The sequence below is a fragment of the Carassius auratus genome, chromosome 36 (assembly GCF_003368295.1).
Source record: "Carassius auratus strain Wakin chromosome 36, ASM336829v1, whole genome shotgun sequence".
Taxonomy (NCBI): domain Eukaryota; kingdom Metazoa; phylum Chordata; class Actinopteri; order Cypriniformes; family Cyprinidae; genus Carassius; species Carassius auratus.
In genome coordinates, this window is record NC_039278.1 from 6289169 (window position 1) to 6308647 (window position 19479).

Below are 19479 nucleotides of genomic sequence, written 5' to 3' on the forward strand. Positions count from 1 at the left end.
TTTTTGAAAGAAGTCTCTTATGCTCACCTTTTATTTCTGTGATCAAAGCTGAATGAAGGATCATGTGACTCTGAAGATTGGAGTAATGATGCTGAAAATACAGCTTTGCATGACAGGAATAAATTACATTTAAAAAAGAATTATAAATAAAATATATTACAAATAAAACAATAAAATATATAACATTTATACTGGAATTATATTTCAGAAAATACTTTTTAACTGTATTTTTAATCAAATAAATGCAGCCTTGGTGAGCATTAAGAGACATCATTTAAATACATTAAAAAGCGTTGATTTTTCCAAACTTCTCTCCGGTATTGTATGTATTCCACAATGCAATTTGCAATGCGCTGCAATAAAAACAGCTTTAGACTGTAACAGTGGAGAATCATTGCCTCACTCAATGTCCTATATGCAAGTTTTGATTGGTTTAGAGAAGAAAAATCACATTGTGTGAAAACTGAAGGTTTGAGTGACTTAGATTTAGAAAGTCACTCAAACCTTCTTCTTTCTGTCAAGTCAAATAACATTCTTTATGTGCTAATACAACATTATATATTTTGATACATGAAAATATCCATGGAAAAGAAAAAAAGAAAAATCTGAAGATAAAAGTGACTCATGCATCAGAACAATGATGCTGGTGAAGCACGTCCCAAAACAGTTTCAATTCTGTTATCGCCTGCCTTTGGAGATCTCCTATGAGAGAAGAGATCTTTATTAACCATAGGGCACAGCTCTTGCCTGAATTATTCAGCTAATTGGCAGTAATATCTAAGTGTTGAGCTGGTACTAGGATGCCTTGGCACCAAACCAGGCACTGCTGTGACTTACTCTCTGAAACTGATCTTACCCTCTTCCTCTGTCTCTCAGAGCTTGGTGTTTGCTATTAAACTACATGGCAATTTGTTTGCTATTCACAAATCACATAAGATGTGTGCATAGGCTGCCCTGTACCAGCCCATTAGCAGCAGACATTAAAAGTCCACAGCTGAGAGCAGGATGGATGAATATATTCTGGGCAGGACAATAATGGTGCTGTACAAACCTTTTACAGTAACTCACACAAAACTAATCCAAGAACACTTTATTTGAGATTTTTGCTGTTTTTAGTACACTGCAGCACTTTAAGTTGATTATTATCAGTGCAATATATGGATATTTGACAGGCAGTTCAAAAAGAAAAGGAAAAAAAAAAAATACATCAATCATAGAAAAGGAAGTTGTATGATTTGGTGGTTGTCCAGCCTCTAAAGCACTGCAGGCCTTGGACATTCCTGCCTCTCCCAGCTGTTACTGATCAAACCAACTTCTTCTTTCTGTCAAGTCAAATAACATTCTTTATGTGCTAATACAACATTATATATTTTGATACATGAATACCAGTTCTGTTTACTCTAGGCTACTTTCAGGACTTAACAATGAGGATTTTTGGGATGGGCCTTTCAGGCCACTAGTTCAGATTTGTTCTTGCCCTGATAATATTATTACTGGATCCAAAAAAAAAAAAAAAAAACAGCTAGATTTTGTTACCAGCAAAACATTTTTATATGTCAGAAAAAAAATATGTAGATTTATATTTATTATTTAAAATATTGTTTAATTGTCTTATTTATATTTGCCCTTAATAAAATTCTTGTTCATATATATATATATATATATATATATATATATATATATATATATATATATACGAACAAGAATTTTACTATGCATACAAACACACTAGTTTTGTTTAGCTCAGAGTACTAAAATAACAAAAAAAAAAAAATAACCTAAGATTATAAATAAATAAAACCTTAATGGAAACATAATAAATAATATTTAAAACACATAAATTAATAAATAATTAATAAAACTTTAACATTAAAATGAAAAAATAATAATTAAATCAAATTAAATTTTACAATATAATCTAGAAATCGACATAATATAACTTTGGTAAACATGTTTATGAGCAAACGATGTATGATCTGGTAAATGGAACTGGTCTATATATAAAACAATCAAATCACTCACACAGTTATTCAATCAAATTATAAATGACATATCATTCTTGTCATCTCTCTTTTATTCTGCACCTCACATCTTTTGTTTGTTTGTTTGTTTTTTCACCATCCATTGTATTTCATTTTTTGCCTGAGCTGCCACCTCCCACTCCCTAGAGACCTACTGAAGGAGAGTGTATACTGACCACTCTCACACACACACACACACACGTCTGTACTCAATCAAATGTACAAAAGAATGCTCACAGGCTCTCACGTGCTTCCAGTGGTTGAGCTATTGTTTTCCAAAGTGAAATGAATCCAGCTTTCTTTTTTTACGCAACAGCTTAAAACAAAGACTTTGTCGGCCTGTAAGAGTTCAATTCTCTCTATCATTGTGTCATGTGACCTGTGTTAACTCATCCCACTAATCAAACCACACCATTTCAGTCCACATCATTAACATCCTGTACTGATCATCCCGGGACATCAGACATCCTCTAAACAGTCTGGAGTGACTGATGAGCCAATCAAAACAAGGGAAGCTTTGGAGCCAAAATACTGACATAGAATGAGTACAATACCTACTGTACTTCACACACATGGGCTTCAACACAACTTGGCCAGAGGCCAAACATGCACAGCTTTGGACCTCAAGTGGCTGGAATTCTATACTCAGGCAGAACACTATGGGCCTTATCTTAGATTGACAAAAGCCCGCTCATATATCAGAGAGCATGTGTTTTCAGGACTCTCAGAGGCCCCTCCATACTTTAGCGACCTGCGGGCCACTATTCACTGTCCATTCATCTCTCTCTCTTTCTCTCCCTCTGCATTTTGCTGACTCTGAATGGGAGCTCCATAGAAACTGCTAATGAGGAGCGTTTTTGGATCTTATCTCTGGCCAGCACAGCAAAGTCTCTTAGCCACAGCTGATCATTAGATGTGAAGCCTCAAAAACACACACAGATAAACACAGCCGACTTCCACAAAGCAGGACTGACAATAATGATTACAAATGTTTAGCAAATGACAAAAAAAAAATTCAAAATAAATCACAATTCATCATTTATTCATCTCTGCAGTCTCCAAATGAAAACAATGCAAAGAAAGACATTACATTATTTCTGCAGATGAAATAATTGAAAAAGCATCCATTTTACATGAAGGATTCTCAGTTTTTCTTGCATTTATTTACAGTTAATACATTTACTGAGTATTGGTATTGAGTCTTAATGTAGATTATGAGCTGATTTGAGCTTGTGTTTCCAACAAGAGTACCAAGGAACAAAAAACCCTATAGAAATTAATGTAATGTTTATGTTAATGCCCCCGAAGAATATATTAAAATAATTAAATGCAAAGCTTGCCGTTAGAGTTGCGCGATTAATCGACTGCGATAATCATGCACATTTTGTCAGTAAAGCAGGTTCTGCCAGTTCATCATCACATGCTTTCAGATGGAGCAGCATTTACTACATAGAGGCATAGTTCACTGACAAGTTACGCAAAAAAATTGCGTATTGCGCCACTACGAAATCTAAGAAATCTTTTGCAATGATGACAACTGTTTCCATAGCTTCTCAGTGAACTATGGCTCTGTGTCGTAAACGCTGCTCCATCTGAAAGCATGTGAGAATACTACGTTTAATAACATATTTTGCTCCAAACTCAGTTCATAACTTGAGTCGAGTGTTTGTAATAAATCCCTCTGTGAGATGATGTGGCTTCTTACACAGATTAAGGCACGCAACATCTTTCAAAGTATTCTTAGCATTCATAAAAGCATTGCATTATAAATACGCTAATTTAAATTAAAGTTAAAGCTGTTAATGATGTTTACATCGCAACATTTGAAAGGGTAAAAATTACATAATTTACTGCTCATTAGCGCTAGCATTCTGACCGCAGTTTCTATAAAAACAGCGATTTTACCTCCTAGTTGCAAGGAATATAATGTAGCGATCCAATATCTAAGCTATATTTCAAGGGACTACAAAGCTTGGTAAATGCAGCAGGGCATCCATGTATATGCATGCAAATGTTTGCATACCACACACAGTATACTGTACATACTGCACACTACAGATATAGTATGAGTAGTATGGTAGCCTGTTATTCAAAACATATCCAAAGACATTAAAAACTACAGCATTAACAGAAAAGGGGAAAAAATACCTCCAACAGTTCACAATCATGTACACCTGACCTGAGGGCCACGGAGACAATACACCTTATATTTAGCAGAATGAAGCATTTCCCTCTTCACACAAACAGGATGTCTCATCACCCCCCCATGGCAGATTCTCCTTCCTGCGTCTGACAGGGTGTTCTTGGCCCTGACTGCACCAAAACAGTGTGGTCTGGTCAACACTGATACACAGAGTCGATATTCATAAATAACAGGGACTAGTGAAATAGCGAAAGATTATGGAAGAGCACTTCCACCACACAAGAAAAAAACTACTTTGATAAATCTTAATCATGACATAAACATTTAAAATAACAAGCTAAAAATTCTAAATTATGCAATACTAACTCCTAATCACGACATAAAAAGTCTAAATGATGACATAAAAGTCATAATCGTGAGATAAAAACTTTGATGACAGGCATAACTATGACACTAACTCATAATAATGAGATAAAAAGCCACAATTAGATTACAAACTGAAATTATGACAAAAGTACAATTTTGACTTATCTCATACTTCCGAGTTAGTATCTCATAATTATGACTTTTTATCTCTTAACTATGATTGAGAAGGTCATAATTTTGGATTTTTATCTCATCATTTCATATGTTGACGTATATCATAGGTTTCATATGTTTAGTTTCTTATGCCATAATTAACTACAGTGGGGATCGAAAGTTTGGGCACCCTTTGCAGAATCTGTGAAAATATGAGTGATTTTCAAAAAATAAGAGACATCATACTAAATGCATGTTATATTTTATCTAGTACTGTCCTGAGTAAGATATTGTACATAAAAGATATTAACATTTAGTCCACAAGACAAAAAAAATGCTGAAATTATTAAAATAACCCCACTCAAAAGTTTGGGAACCCTTGGTTCTTAGTACTGTGTTCTGTTACCTGATGATCCTCGACTGTCTTTCTGTTTTGTGAGGGTTGTGCATGAGTCCCTTGTTTGTTCTGAACAGTTAAACTGAGCAGCGTTCTTCAGAAAAATCTTTAAGCTCCTGCAGATTCTTCAGTTTTCCAGCATCTTTGCATATTTGAACCCTTTCCAGCAGTGACTTTATGATTTTGAGATGCATTTCACACTAAGGACAATTGAGGGACTCAAACACAATCATTTAAAAAGATTCAAACATTCACTGATGCTCCAGAAGGAAACAAGATGCATTGAGAGCTGGGGGGTGAAAACTTTTGGAATTTGAAGATCAAGGTAAATTGTACTTAATTTGTGTACCGGGAAACATACAAGTATCTTCTGCTGCTTACGAAGGGCAGAACTAAATGGAAAAATATTATATTTCAACAAAATAAGACAAATTTGGCCATCTTCATCATGTTCAAAAGTTTTCACCCCCTAGCTCTTAATGCATCTTGTTTCCTTCTGGAGCATCAGTGAACGTTTGAAGCTTTTTAAATAGTTGTGTTTGAGTCCCTCAATTGTCCTTAGTGTGAAAAGATGCATCTCAAAATCATAAAGTCACTGCTGGAAAGGGTTCAAATATGCAAAGATACTGGAAAACTGAAGAATCTGCAGGACCTTAAAGATTTTTCTGAAGAACGCTGCTCAGTTTAACTGTTCAGAACAAACAAGGGACTCATGCACAACCATCACAAAACAGAAAGACAGCCAAGGATCATCAGGTAACAGAACACTGTACTAAGAACCAAGGGTTCCCAAACTTTTGAGTGGGGTTATTTTAATAATTTCAGCATTTTTTTGTCTTGTGGACTAAATGTTAATATCTTTTATGTACAATATCTTACTCAGGACAGTACTAAATAAAAAATAACATGCATTTAGTATGATCTCTCTTATTTTTTGAAAATTACTCATATTTTCACAGATTCTGCAAAGGGTGCCCAAACTTTTGATCCCCACTGTATATAATTGGTCATATTTATTACTGTTTATCTCAAAATTATGACTTAGCATCTCATTATTTCAAATGTTTAAGGTCCTTTTATGTCATTCTTATGATTTACCAACACATAATTGTTTTCTTATGTCGTGGAAAAGGGCTTTCATAGAAGACATTAAACTTAAGTCAAATTTTGGGTTAGAATGATTGTAACAGAAACATGCCACGCCTAATATTATGACCTTAGATGTCAGTTTTTTACCTTGAGGTGCTGAAGCTGCCGTCGGTCATCCTCTAGTTGTCTTTTCTTATTTTCAATTTCTGTCTGTCTTTTCCTCTTTTCCTGCGAATAAAGATATTATTAATATTAACACACATTCAAAACAACAAGGTTAGAACAAACGCATGCAAACACAAACAACCATACTTGTTTTCTGTACCAGTGATTGTGCTGTTCTTCAACATTGGTTCTTTTAGTTTGGAAATTTGGCCAAAAGATTTTCTGAGGGGTCACATATTTTGTTGAAACCTACACCTTTGCTCTCAGACCAAAGCATGAATGATAATTAGTGTTAACAATCTTCATAGGTGAGAGAAAATGAGCTGAGAACATATGTTCATCAGTCAGTGAGGCCAAATTCCCAGCCAGCAGGAAGGGCATGCGTGATTGTTTGTGTGTGTGTGTGTATGTGTGTGTGTGTGTGAGAGAGAGGGCTATAAAGGTGCAGAGATTAACAGACCAAACTGTGTTACAGCCCTCTTTTTAGCTTAGTAAGAAAAGATGCAAAACAGGATAATATTTCATATTTGTCAGTGGCGTTAACTAGCTGTCAGTTAGAAAAGGGCTGTTTTTTTTGTTTTTGGCTATAATTTAATTAAAGGAAGATCGCATGTATCGTTTTGTTAGTGTACCTACTACATAGAGTGATTTTGTGGACAGACAATAAAAAAAAATTCCCCAGAGAAATAAATAAATAAATGAATACAAATATTAAAAGCAAACATATTATAATTTATTTTACATTTATTTTTAAATGTAGTAAATAAATAAACATAAAATTTATATGATTATATTATAATAACAAAGTTTAAATTTAAATTCCAAAACATGATTTCACTATAAAATAGACAATATACACACACACACATTTACACACATATTTATATACATACATACATAAATAGTGCTTAAACCACATTTGCACATACATTAATGCTTAATTGAAATAAAATGGTACTGGACCATTACTTCGGAAAATTTTAGACATGGCCAGACAAATCAGCCCTTTTCAAGAAGTAACAATCTCTGACCCAGTTTCAGATTTGTGAAATGGGTTCAGTAGGTGGGTTTATTAGGACCGCCAGGGGAACATGTGGTGTGAGAATCTGACTTACTGCAATAGCCTGGAGCCGCTCCTGCTGTGAAACTGATTCTGACATCCTGAAAGAGAACGAAAATATATATAAATATATTAGGCTGGTAGACAGAACAATGGTGGCAAACAGCTATTTCGGAGATATCTGAGGACTGAGTGTAAAATTACATAGCTGCTGGCTTCACATTGGTGTGTATCGTGAATATATATATGAGTTGATAATACCACCACAATATTGTAATTACCAGAGGGAAATGTTCCCAGATCCCTGACTTTGAAGTGTTAATTAGGAATCATGATAGAAGCTTATTGTTATTTGTCATTAAAAAATAAACATTGACATCACATTAATATCACATTATAATTATGACTGAGCATCACATTTTTAATTATGATATTCAATTATGTTATATATGTGTGGTTATTATAAAAGACAGACAGAAAGACAGACAGACAGACAGATCTGGAATAGTCGAGAAATATGAGAAATACCGAAAAGTAGAAATGAAATTTGTTAAAGGTTTCAAAAATAATAATGACTGCCAAGATGCAGGTTAAAACGGTGCTTTCCCACAAAGCAAGGAGGTAAGTTTGAGAAACGCGTCTGAGATTTGATTCATGCCGAGTTTGACTGAGCAAGAGAAGAAAAAATTCAGCTTTGGAGTAAAATTGCAAAAATTCCTTGTAAGGCTTCTGCAACTGCTTCCAAGAAGAGCAGAAAATGGCTGAAGAACCGTGTCAACGTTGACCTCATCATCTGTGGCTCAAGCAAGAGACACAAACACCAGCGTGAAGTTTCCCCCTAATGACAAATAAAGTTTGTTTTCCAATCAGGAACATCCTTGTTCAACTCATTCCCCCATTTCTTGTCCACAAATACACACACACACACACACACACACACACACATTTCCTTGTTCATATGCTAAGGGCCAATCCCAAAAGGTCTTCCAGACAGTAAGACGGACCCCTGCTGACAGCCCCATCTGCAGAAGGATACAGCTGTGGCATGTCTTCCTCTATACAAATCATTTAAAGCTGAGGTGAGATGCCGTCGGGGAAAAGAAGAATGTGAAGTCTGCTCTCCGACCCACTGCACTCACATTCCCATCTCCCCCCAACAGGAGTAAAACACAACACCTGTCAGAGAAACTGAACGGGTGACACAGCAGCTAAGAGCACAGATGCTGAAGCTGATGCACCACTAAATTACTAAACAAACATCCTTATGGAAGCAAATATGACTGTTTGAATGATGTTTAAAGCTGGTATTTCTAAAATCACATGGACTATAGAGTCTGCCTTATGCTTTTCTCTGAACTGTATTTGCTCTGTATAGCAAATCTCAGATATCCAAACCATCATTATATGATTAGAAACACCATTTTTATCTAGCAAGTGATAACAGGTTGAAAAATACCATGGTTTTTATGTGTGCATATGATTTCGGAGGCAAAGGCGTTTGTCTGTTAAGTTTCACTGACTTGTCTCCATGGATCAGAGATGCTCCCTAAAACACTGCAGTCCTCCAGCCGCCCCATAACACACTCCAGCATTAACCTAACAAGTAAACAGATCAATATGCTCTCACACAAATATTTAATGGCCTCCTTGATTTTAAAATCTTGAAATTATAGCCTTTAATGAAATCTCTCACCATACTCACAAAACGAACAAACACTCATTACATTCGCTGAAGCTTCGTGCAACTCTTTGTTGCGTCATGCCAATTCATTGTTCAATTTCTGACCAATCTGAGATGATAATTACATTATTCATACAGGGATTCAAATATATTCAGAATGTGAGCAGAGAACATTACATTATCAAAGAACATATACACACTTGATTCCCCAAAAAGTTGGGACACTGTACAAATTGTGAATAAAAACAGAATGCATTTATGTGGAAGGTTCAAATTTCAATATTTTATTCAGAATACAACATAGATGACATATCAAAGGTTTAAACTGAGAAAATGTATAATTTTAAGGGGGAAAAAAGTTGATTTTAAATTTCATGGCATCAACATGTCTTAACAAAGTTGGGACAAGTCCATGTTTACCACTGTGTGGCATCCCCTCTTCTTTTTATAACAGTCTGCAATCGTCTGGGGACTGAGGAGACAAGTTGCTCAAGTTTAGGAATAGGAATGTTCTCCCAATCTTGTCTGATACAGGCGTCTAGTTGCTCAACTGTCTTCGGTCTTCTTTGTCACTTCTTCCTCTTTATGATGCTCCAAATGTTTTCTGTGGCTGAAAGATCTGTACTGCAGTCTGGCCATTTCAGTACCCCGATCCTTCTTCTACTCAGCCATGATGTTGTAACTGATGCAGTATGTGGTCTGGCATTGTCATGTTGGAAAATGCAAGGTATTCCCGGAAAGAGACGATGTCTGGATGGGAGCATAATGTTGTTTTAGATCTTGGATATACCTTTCACAATTGAGGGTGCCTTTCCAGATGTGTAAGCTGCCCATGCCACACACACTCATGCAACCCCATACCAACAGAGATGCAGGCTTCTGAACTGACAGTTGGTAACAACTTGGGTTGTCCTTGTCCTCTTTAGTCCGGATGATATGGCATCCCAGTTTTCCAAAAAGAACTTCAAATTTTGATTTGTCTGACCACAGAACAGTTTTCCACTTTGCCACAGTCCATTTTAAATGAGGCTTGGCTCAGAGAAAATACCTGCGCTTCTGGATCATGTTCAGATATGGCTTCTTTTTTGACCTATAGAGTTTTAGCTGGCAACGGCGAATGGCACGGTGGATTGTGTTCACTGACAATGTTTTCTGGAAGTATTCCTGAGCCCATGTTGTGATTTCCATTACAGTGTCATTCCTGCATGTGATGCAGTGTCATCTAAGGGCCCGAAGATCACGGCATCTAGTATGGTTTTCCAGCCTTGACCCTTACGCACAGAGATTGCTCCAGATTCTCTTAATCTTTGGATGATATTATACACTGTAGATGATGATAACTTCAAACTCTTTGTTATTTTTCACTGAGAAACTCCTTTCTGATATTGCTCCAGTATTTTTCGCCGCAGCATTGGGGGAATTGGTGATCCTCTGCCCATCTTGACTTCTAAGAGACACTGCCACTCTGAGAGGCTCTTTTTACACCCAATCATGTTCCCAATTGACCTAATAAGTTGCAAATTGGTCCTCCAGCTTTTCCTGTTTCCTGTACATTTAACTTTTCCAGCCTCTTACTGCTACCTGTCCCAACTTTTTTGGAATGTGTAGCTTTCATGAAATCCAAAATGAACTAATATTTGGCATGAAATTTCAAAATGTCTCACTTTCAACATTTGATATGTTATCTATATTCTATTTTGAATAAAATAAGTTTATGACATTTGTAAATTATTCCATTCCTTTTTTTACTCACAATTTTACCAACTTTTTTGGAATCGGGTTTGTATATTTATATATTTCACTTTAATGGCATAGAAAAGGACCTATACATTGCCATTAAAATAAAATTACTGAACCTAAATAAAACTGAAATAAGATTTATTATGAAATAAGAATTACTAATAAACAAATAAAACAAAATACTATTGTAATATTTAACTGTAAAAATTATGATCACCATTTAATAATCACATATCACAGTTTTGATTAATTGTGCAGCCCTAATAGTGATATAGCTACCCATATTAGTGAACACTTAGTCACATTTCTTACAATGTAAACCCAGTGTCAACGTGAAATTTGAATAGCAGAAGCAGTAGCTTCAAAAAGAAAGCGTTCCTGGGTTCAGTTTTAGGTCAGCATTGTCAGGCATAAAATGACATAACTTTCTACCTCTGACAGGGCAGTCAACACCTCACACTGATTATTTTTACACTCTTTTTAAAAATCTATATACAGCTGCAGATTCTGTGCAGTAGAGGCTCAGTCGTCTGCAAAATGAGGGTCATATGTCTGGCTAATTTTTCTCCCGTCACATGCTTATCAGCCACAGCTAGCACAAACAACAGCTTGATCTCAGAGCGGGTCCAGTCAGAGCATCCCATACGCCAGCCGATTAGATTTCCTTTACTAGCTTAACACTTCTGTCAACAGCGCGTCCAAGTTGTCTTGAAATGTTATATAAGAGCAAGTGATGGGAAAGCTATGAAAACTGCTAAGCTACTAAGTCAATTTGCTCTTTTCAGTGTCACTATTAGCAAACTAGTTATATTAAAATATATAACTCCAATAATTTGATAGTTTTTACTTTCAAATAACGCGTGTGCTTTTTGGCGTGTGCTTCTTCGGCTCTCAATCGAACGTAAAGGGTGCATTTTAAAAATGTTTATTAAGGGTGCAAAAAGTCATACAAATCTGTGTGTTGCTGCATCAGCATTGATCCAAATCAACCAGCAAAACAAACCATAAACACCAACAGGTTTAGACCATATAAATCAATAAATGTTTCCACATCTGCATTTTATTCTCTTGGCTGCAATAATAATCTGATTCTGAAAGGATCGGGGCCATAAAAGGACATCAGTTTCCTCAGGTATTTCAAGTTTTTCTTAGAAGCTAAATGAACAACATATTCCACAAATGAAGCTGCTTTTGACACGAACCACTTGTTCGAAAACAATCTGGAGAGAAGAAGGAATTCAAGGCAACTCTTTCACCCTAAAGAAATCACATCAGACATGCAAGAGAACTAAAACAGATGTTTTCCACTCAGTAAAGCTGCACCTCATCTCAATATTTTCTGAATACATTCTTCAAACAGTTTCATGTCATGTCTCTCAGCTGAGTTCACGGATGTGTCGCGGTCGTGTGGATGAACAAAGGTCCTAATTTTTTAACGCATTTCACGCATGCGCAGTGTGACAAATTATTCAGGTCAGGAAAGTCTCGTCGATTTCTGAATTCTCAAGATAGTAAAAAACAGCGGCGAGCGCCACGACGAAAACACAGAAGAAGCTTAAGGTTTTACCCCAGTTACTCTCAAATACATTCATGCCAAGCTCGATAAACAGAGACGACTTTGGTAGTTGATACGCTGGAGCTGCTTCCTGTTATAGCGTCCTGTGTTTCACACTGCGCATGCGCAGAATGGATACATGCAATGCAGGGAAAATTACAGCTGTTTGGGAAAGCATATGCATTTTTACTTGGTTTTACTGAAACTTGAAGCCTATATATATATATATATATATATATATATATATATATATATATATATATATATATATATATATATATATATATTTTATATATATATATATATATATATATATATATATATATATATATATATATATATATATATATATATATATATATATATATATATTGGAGGTTAAACTTTAGAGGGTTAAATATTTAAGTACAAAAATGACTAATAATGGACGTAACTAGCTAAATTTAATTTAATTTTTCTTATCATTATTAAAATAAAACTAAGTTCATTTAATTATAAAAATACAAATTAATGGGGGAAATCGATGACACAATTTTCTGAAAATGACCCAAGGACCTGAAAGTAATACAAAAGTTCAATAAAGCTGCACAACAGAAATGAAGTTGGTTTGTATCCCAGCAGTAGAATCCGCCCAATGAGCCAAGCTCCTAAAATGACCCTACAAAACTAATAACCATAACCATAAAACACACTTAAAGGCTAACTACTTCAGTGCCCAGAGATTATTGGTTTAACCTTTTTTCATTTATTCACACAGATTTGTCACGACCGTTGTCTAAAGATTGCCAAAGAAATGACACGCTCAGCCTGAATTCAGACTCTGCGAACTGATTCTGATTTACAGTGCAATTTGAACTCATGTGCAGGCCTACTCATGCCTTCAGGCTCATCACAGCCTCACAGACAGAAGTGTCACAGGACTGTAATCATGTCTGGTTACAGGGTCACAGACACAGCTGAGCAGTGGCAGATGACAGGCCAAATTCTGCTGGTGCGACTCTATGAGTCCTGAGACTAAACACTAAATGTGTCTGCGTGTTTTGCACTGAAATTAAAGGAAATGCTCTCCAAAATTGTAAAGTGTACTCACCCTCTCGATGTCTTTATTCTGCAGAACACAAAAGAAGATACTGTGAAGTATGTTAGTAACCAAACAATTGCTGGTCCCTATTGACTTCTATTGTTTGGCTGCCAACATTCTTCAAAATATCTTCTTTTGTGTTCAACAGAAGAAGGAAACTCATGCAGGGCGAGTACATGACAGAATTTAGATTTTCGGGTGAGCTATTCTTTCAAGGAAAGGAATACAAGACACAACTTTCGCACAGATTTTTTGATTTACTGAAATCAACACTGTTCTGTCCAGGGAAACAGGCACGTCCCTGTGGATTTCCTTTTGAACTGTTCAATGAATAGAACTGAAAGAACATTGTCTAACTCATACAACCCCCATAATGTCAGTAAAGGGTTTCGGCCACGACAGATAAATGTGGAAACACCAAGCTCCTTTCACAATGATAGTGAATAACAGCACAAAGAATGGACAGGAAGCGAGAGGCAAACATTAGCTCTGAAGCATGGTGGGAAGGATTTCCCTTTCCCTTGCATTTTGAACTCCCTTCAGTTCTCGCTCAGTCTTCTTCATCTTCCGCCTTTGAGGAACTCTGACCAAGCAGTTTCAAGCCTGTTCATTAGTGCTCAGCTCAGACACGGAGTCTGATGAATCCTTTTGAAGCTTCCCAGCATTCCTCAGCACATGTGGCAGAAATCAGCACTTCACAAGGACGGCAGCGTGGAAACGGCACGCGTGCTGAGTTTCAAAGCAACATCAACAGCAGCTGACGTGCCCATCAACCTCCCCATTGAAGCCTAGGGTTAATAACACTCCATTTATTGAAAGAGAAAAGAGCAGCTTTAGCATTCCAGAACTGCAGTGGTCATAGAAATGCAACGTGCAGTACCCAAAATACACCATAGGTTTATCCATACAATTTGTTTTGTGTCAGCTATAAGCAGCTCAGATCATATTTCAGGGAAGATATTTTCATTGTGCCAATAAACAGCGCCTAACTTCATCCTCCCCTTCATGGAGTGGTCATTTATGGGGTTTCGGACAGACCCCTGTGAGTCACTAATGGAGAGGCATGTGTCATCTGATATGGGCAGAGCCTTTCATTCAGATTCCAGGAGCAACTGTCAGTCCAGCCCTCAGCTCTCTCTCTCTCTCTCTCTCTCTCTCTCTGGTGGAGTACATTAGAGTAATTAAGTCTGCCGGCAGTTGTCTCTGCTCCTCTAGCTAAAGCCCGGTCATGATGTATGTATCCTTTCAGTTTCACAGCGGGAAACAGGATTCTCAGTGCATATTAAGCTGTTTCACATATCCATACAGCATGCTGCATGCATACAGAAATCAGTCCGACCAATCTTTATTTGAAGCTGATCTACATTTCAATTAAAATCTCTTCTGATTATCACTGCTTAAAGTCTGCATGAAATGGAAATCCTCCAATTCTGTTTTCTTAATGCATCGCAATGCTCTTATTGTGAACAACTCATTCATGCATGTTTTATTTTTTTATTTTTTTGACCCATAATCAAAACAACTTCTCTTTATGCCAGATTCCACCAACCGTAGTCTGCTTAAACCCTGGCCCTTTCTTACAAACGCCCGCAAGCTCAAATATACAGTATTTCTGCCTCCATCCAATCAACAACTGTGGGACAGCACCAAGAACCACCCTATTTTTTTTTTTTTTTATTCTATTATTTATAATCAGTTTCACTCAGATGTGTGTCACAATCGATCAGTGATCTGCAGCTGCTTCTGTTGCATCAAGACTTTAAGCCATCATTCGTTTCTCTCTCAAATGTAATGCATTGCACGAGGACCAGCTTTAAAAGTTCAGTTTAAGTTCAGTCTACAATATACTGAAATACTGAAATGTTGCAATTAACTACAGCTGTATTGCTGAAAGAAAGCACAAGCGCAGCAAAAGAAGTCAGAGCAACAGGGAGATGCATCAGAGAACACAATTCAGTATGAAAATAAATAAAAACCAGTGTAGTATGTAAATCATAAATAACTTTATAGCTTTTTAGTTGAACTTATACTTGCAAGTAGGGCTGCAACAAAAAAAAATTGATAATCGATTAATCTAACTATTATTAGAATGATTAATCGACTAAACATACAACTACAGTGGAGCTAATGCGTGAAGTCAATCTAGTGCAAGATGAGCATTTGTGATTAAAAAGTATATACATTTGTATTTTATTTAATTTTTTTAAGAAACTGACTGATTGTTTCACTAGATAAGATCCTTATTCCTCAGCTGGGATCGTGTAGAGCCCTTTGAAGCTGCACTGAAACTGCAGTTTGGACCTTCAACACGTCGGCCACCATTGAAGTCCATTACATGGAGAAAAATCCTGGCATGTTTTCCTCAAAAACCTTAATTTCTTTGCGACTGAAGACAGAAAGTCATGAACATCTTGGATGCCATGGATGCGAGTAAGGACATTTTTATTCTGGAAGTGAACTAATACTTTAAAAAGGTGAATAGCGGGGTTTCTCTTACTAGTGTGCATGGAGCGGGAAATATAAAACCCGGAGTGGAGTTCGAGAAAAGTGATGCGTTTTAAAGAAATAAAGTCCATTCCATTCTGATGCAGTGCTCCAGACCAGATTCTATCATGCGCCAACTGTTTGTTTACAAGCAAAGCTACTGTTTTGGCTTATTTTTGGTCAGTTTTTTAGTTGTTTGTGATGAAACAGGCTACAAAAAGGGCGGATTTCTGTCTTAAACCTAAGTTACTCGATATTGCTTACTTCTGTAGTCACACATCGTGCTGTAGTGCTCAATATAAGCACTACTGACTAGAGGCCTCTTGCCTATTTACAAATACAGTGGTTAAATACAGTACATACTGTACACAGACACGCATATTAGATGAATAGCATCTTAAGTACGTCAAATATTCAAAAAGAGACAAGCTGTTTCTAAATTAGGCATGCAAACAACTGCACAAAGTGTCAAAGCCATGAAGGAGAAGCCTATTTCGGTCAGCAAAGGGATATAATAGAGCCCATGTGTGCTGGATGCTGCTCACCGCTGGATGTCATACCGTTATTCGCTGGACCGATTACACCATGGCAAAATATAGAAACGATGTGCGTTTTAACTATTTTTTTTTTAATGAAAAATACAGCCTTATTTTTAAAACCCCGTTTTAATGTGCTGTAGGTAGGCAACGCACTCTTTGTATATGAAGAGCAGAGCTCGGGATGTTTTGCAGGTGTGGCACAGTTCACTCATTATAAGGGCCAGCGGCACACTGACCTGCCCACTAAATCAAGAATAGTTGCTATACTCACTCCATAGTGGTCCAGTGCTGTTTCCCTCAAATTTCAGGTGAATTGCCCCGGGTGATTTTTATTTATTTTCTCCCCTTCAGAGGCGCAGCAGCATCAGTGTCAGCCCTGTGTCTTTTCCCTGTGTGTGAGCAGTGAGACCGGGAGCTGCTGCTGCTGGCGTCCCTCCCCTGAATCTGCCTCTCTCTGCCTTATGATCCGACCAGCGCAACCCCGAAAATACAGTCCACGTCCGTGTCAACGCGCTCTAAAGACATCCACAGTGTAACATCCCTCCATGAACTCTCCGAAAGCGTCCGCCTCCTCAGAGATCTGAGTTGCGCGTCTAATGATGTTTCATATTAAAGGATACTTGGCCCAGTCTAATAATTAAAGGGAAGATTTGTCACCCCCTCATGGAAGTAGAAGGTACTACGAGTCCATGTAAATGTACTGTACATGCTTGAATCATTCCCAGAATATATAATTTATTAATGTAAAGGTAGATAAAGGGAGCATGAGGTTCTGTGGATTTATATCAAAACTCCCAACCAGTGTTATTATTGTTAACTAAAACTATTATAACATTTTAACTAAAGTAAATAAAATAAAAAAACCAATGTATTTTTTTTTTTTTTTACTTATTTTACTTCAGCTACTTTAACTTCCTGTTCTAAAATAACTACAACTAAACTAAAATACAAGTAAGTGAAAAATTATATAAGCATATTTTGAAGTGACAGAAATATATATATATATATATATACAAAACACACAAAAAAAATCTAATTCATAATATTAACAAAAACTATATCTCATTGATACTAAAATAACACTGATTCCAAATTGGCTTCATTAATAATAATAAACAAAAAAAAATTGAAAATGTGCACAAATTAAAATTAGGGGATATATCTAAATATGTATATTAGATAGATAGATAGATAGATAGATAGATAGATAGATAGATAGATAGATAGATAGATAGATAGATAGATAGATAGATAGATAGATAGATAGATAGATAGATAGATAGATAGATAGATAAAAGTCTTATTTTTTAACATTTTATCTTATTTTTAAATGAACTAAAAAACATTTTTTTTTTACATTTTTAATGTAATTTTGTTTTTAAATTGCAGAGATTATTTTATCCATGTTATAATAAACATTGAGGGGAATTAGGCTCCATAAGTTTTGTCATTTACAGATCAGATTATGCCAGTATGACACATTATGGCAGTCTGTGGTGTAGTTCTATCAGCACACTGCAGTCGGGTGGTTTTGTTGTGTGTTGGGCAGGCAGCCTGTAGATGGAGTACACGACCAGCTCCTGCTCTACATTCATTGCCTTAGGACTCTATTTTAGAAATCTGAATTCATGATGAAATGGGTGATAAAACATTGAAATATATACACATTGTTAATAAGTTGATCACAATTTTATCCTCTGCACCAACTCGGCTTTCTGAAATGTGTTCGGAAACAGCAGTAAAGCTTTATTTGTGTCACTTCCCAAGATCACAGCTTCAAAATGTGCAAACACTTACCAGAAATATTCAAATGCATAAGTGCACCGAAGTAACTTTTATGCTCGAAGCTGTGAGATAATGGCTTGTTTAACACCTTAGGCATCTTTTTTGAAGGATTCCAGCCCACACAGCTCCTCCCTGATGCTCCTGATCCATCCAGTCCTCATGCAGTTTTTTCGTCAGCCTGCACACGGAGCAGCCTCACTGGCCTGCCAGTTGCCGTGGTAACTTGACATGTCTCCATTTGCTGTGATCAATGGAAATGTTGCCATCGCAGGGGATTGGAGCGCTGCCAGCTCTCTAGGAGTGCAGCATAACTCTCTCTCCATCTCGATCTGAGACGGTGAAGACACAAAGGGAGAAATGGAGGCAGGGGTAGGCTGTGGGGTGGAAGAGGTGGGTCTGAAATGCACCCTGGGTGGTTTCTTGGCCGCTGCAGTCAGGGTTAAATGATCACTCAGGAGGCAGGCCATTTAATTTGAGCGCACTGATTCTGTTATAACACAAAACAATCAGTATGAATGATGCTCCTGCAATGTGGGATCAGGGGTTTTCCTCAAATCATCAGCCTTCCAGATTCTGCTGAGTCTAAATTTCTGTCAGGAGGAGAGCGGGCTGAAATGGATGTGGTGGCTGTGTGTGTGTGTGTGTGTGTGTGTGTGTGTGTTGAGGAGGTTTTGATTTCAGCATGATGCTGTCTTACACGCAACAATGTGTATAGAAAAGTCAGATTTCAGGTATTATTTGTTTTTCAATAGATCTATGAAACATGACTGGGGTGAAATTTAATTTAACATGCTTACATAAGACACTGTCTAATGATTATCAAATATAGAGGACAGTAATAATTCATCAGTACATTCATCAGTTCTACATATACAAGCTTGTAATATATATAATATAATATTGTAATTGTAATGGAAGTTTTTGGGGTGATTTAACTTGTCTAAGACTTTGTTCAATTCAGCAGTAAGTTTGATAGCAGCTTGTTCTTTTGTTCTTAGCATAAGTACAGACAAATGTTTCATCTGCATTACATACCATAGGTAGATTATAAATATATAGATTAAATAAAATTGGTCCTAGAATCCATCCCTGTGGTACTCCCAGTAGTAGATGACCATATGTCATTGATTCTTGCATATTGTTTACTTAAATTTCATCCATCTTAATGTGTTCATAGAAAAAATAGCTTTGATAATTTAGATAAAAGTACATTATAATTA

The 19479-nt window shown here is 36.5% G+C and overlaps 1 protein-coding gene across 2 annotated transcripts in view; it reads right to left on the minus strand.

Annotated features, from left to right (window-relative positions):
* Nucleotides 1-17099, minus strand: part of LOC113055068 (paralemmin-1) — a 31127-nt gene extending 14028 nt beyond the window's left edge. Inside the window, exons 1-3 of one of the 2 annotated variants that reach the window (XM_026221027.1) lie at nucleotides 16746-17099; nucleotides 7450-7495; nucleotides 6317-6397 (exon numbers count right to left, since the gene is read on the minus strand). In XM_026221027.1, coding sequence (XP_026076812.1) covers nucleotides 6317-6397; nucleotides 7450-7495; nucleotides 16746-16750 — 132 coding nt within the window. In that variant the 5' untranslated portion in view covers nucleotides 16751-17099. The remainder of the gene's footprint in view (nucleotides 1-6316; nucleotides 6398-7449; nucleotides 7496-16745) is intronic. The other variant, XM_026221026.1, reaches the window with a different exon arrangement.
* Between the last annotated feature and the right edge of the window lie 2380 nt (nucleotides 17100-19479).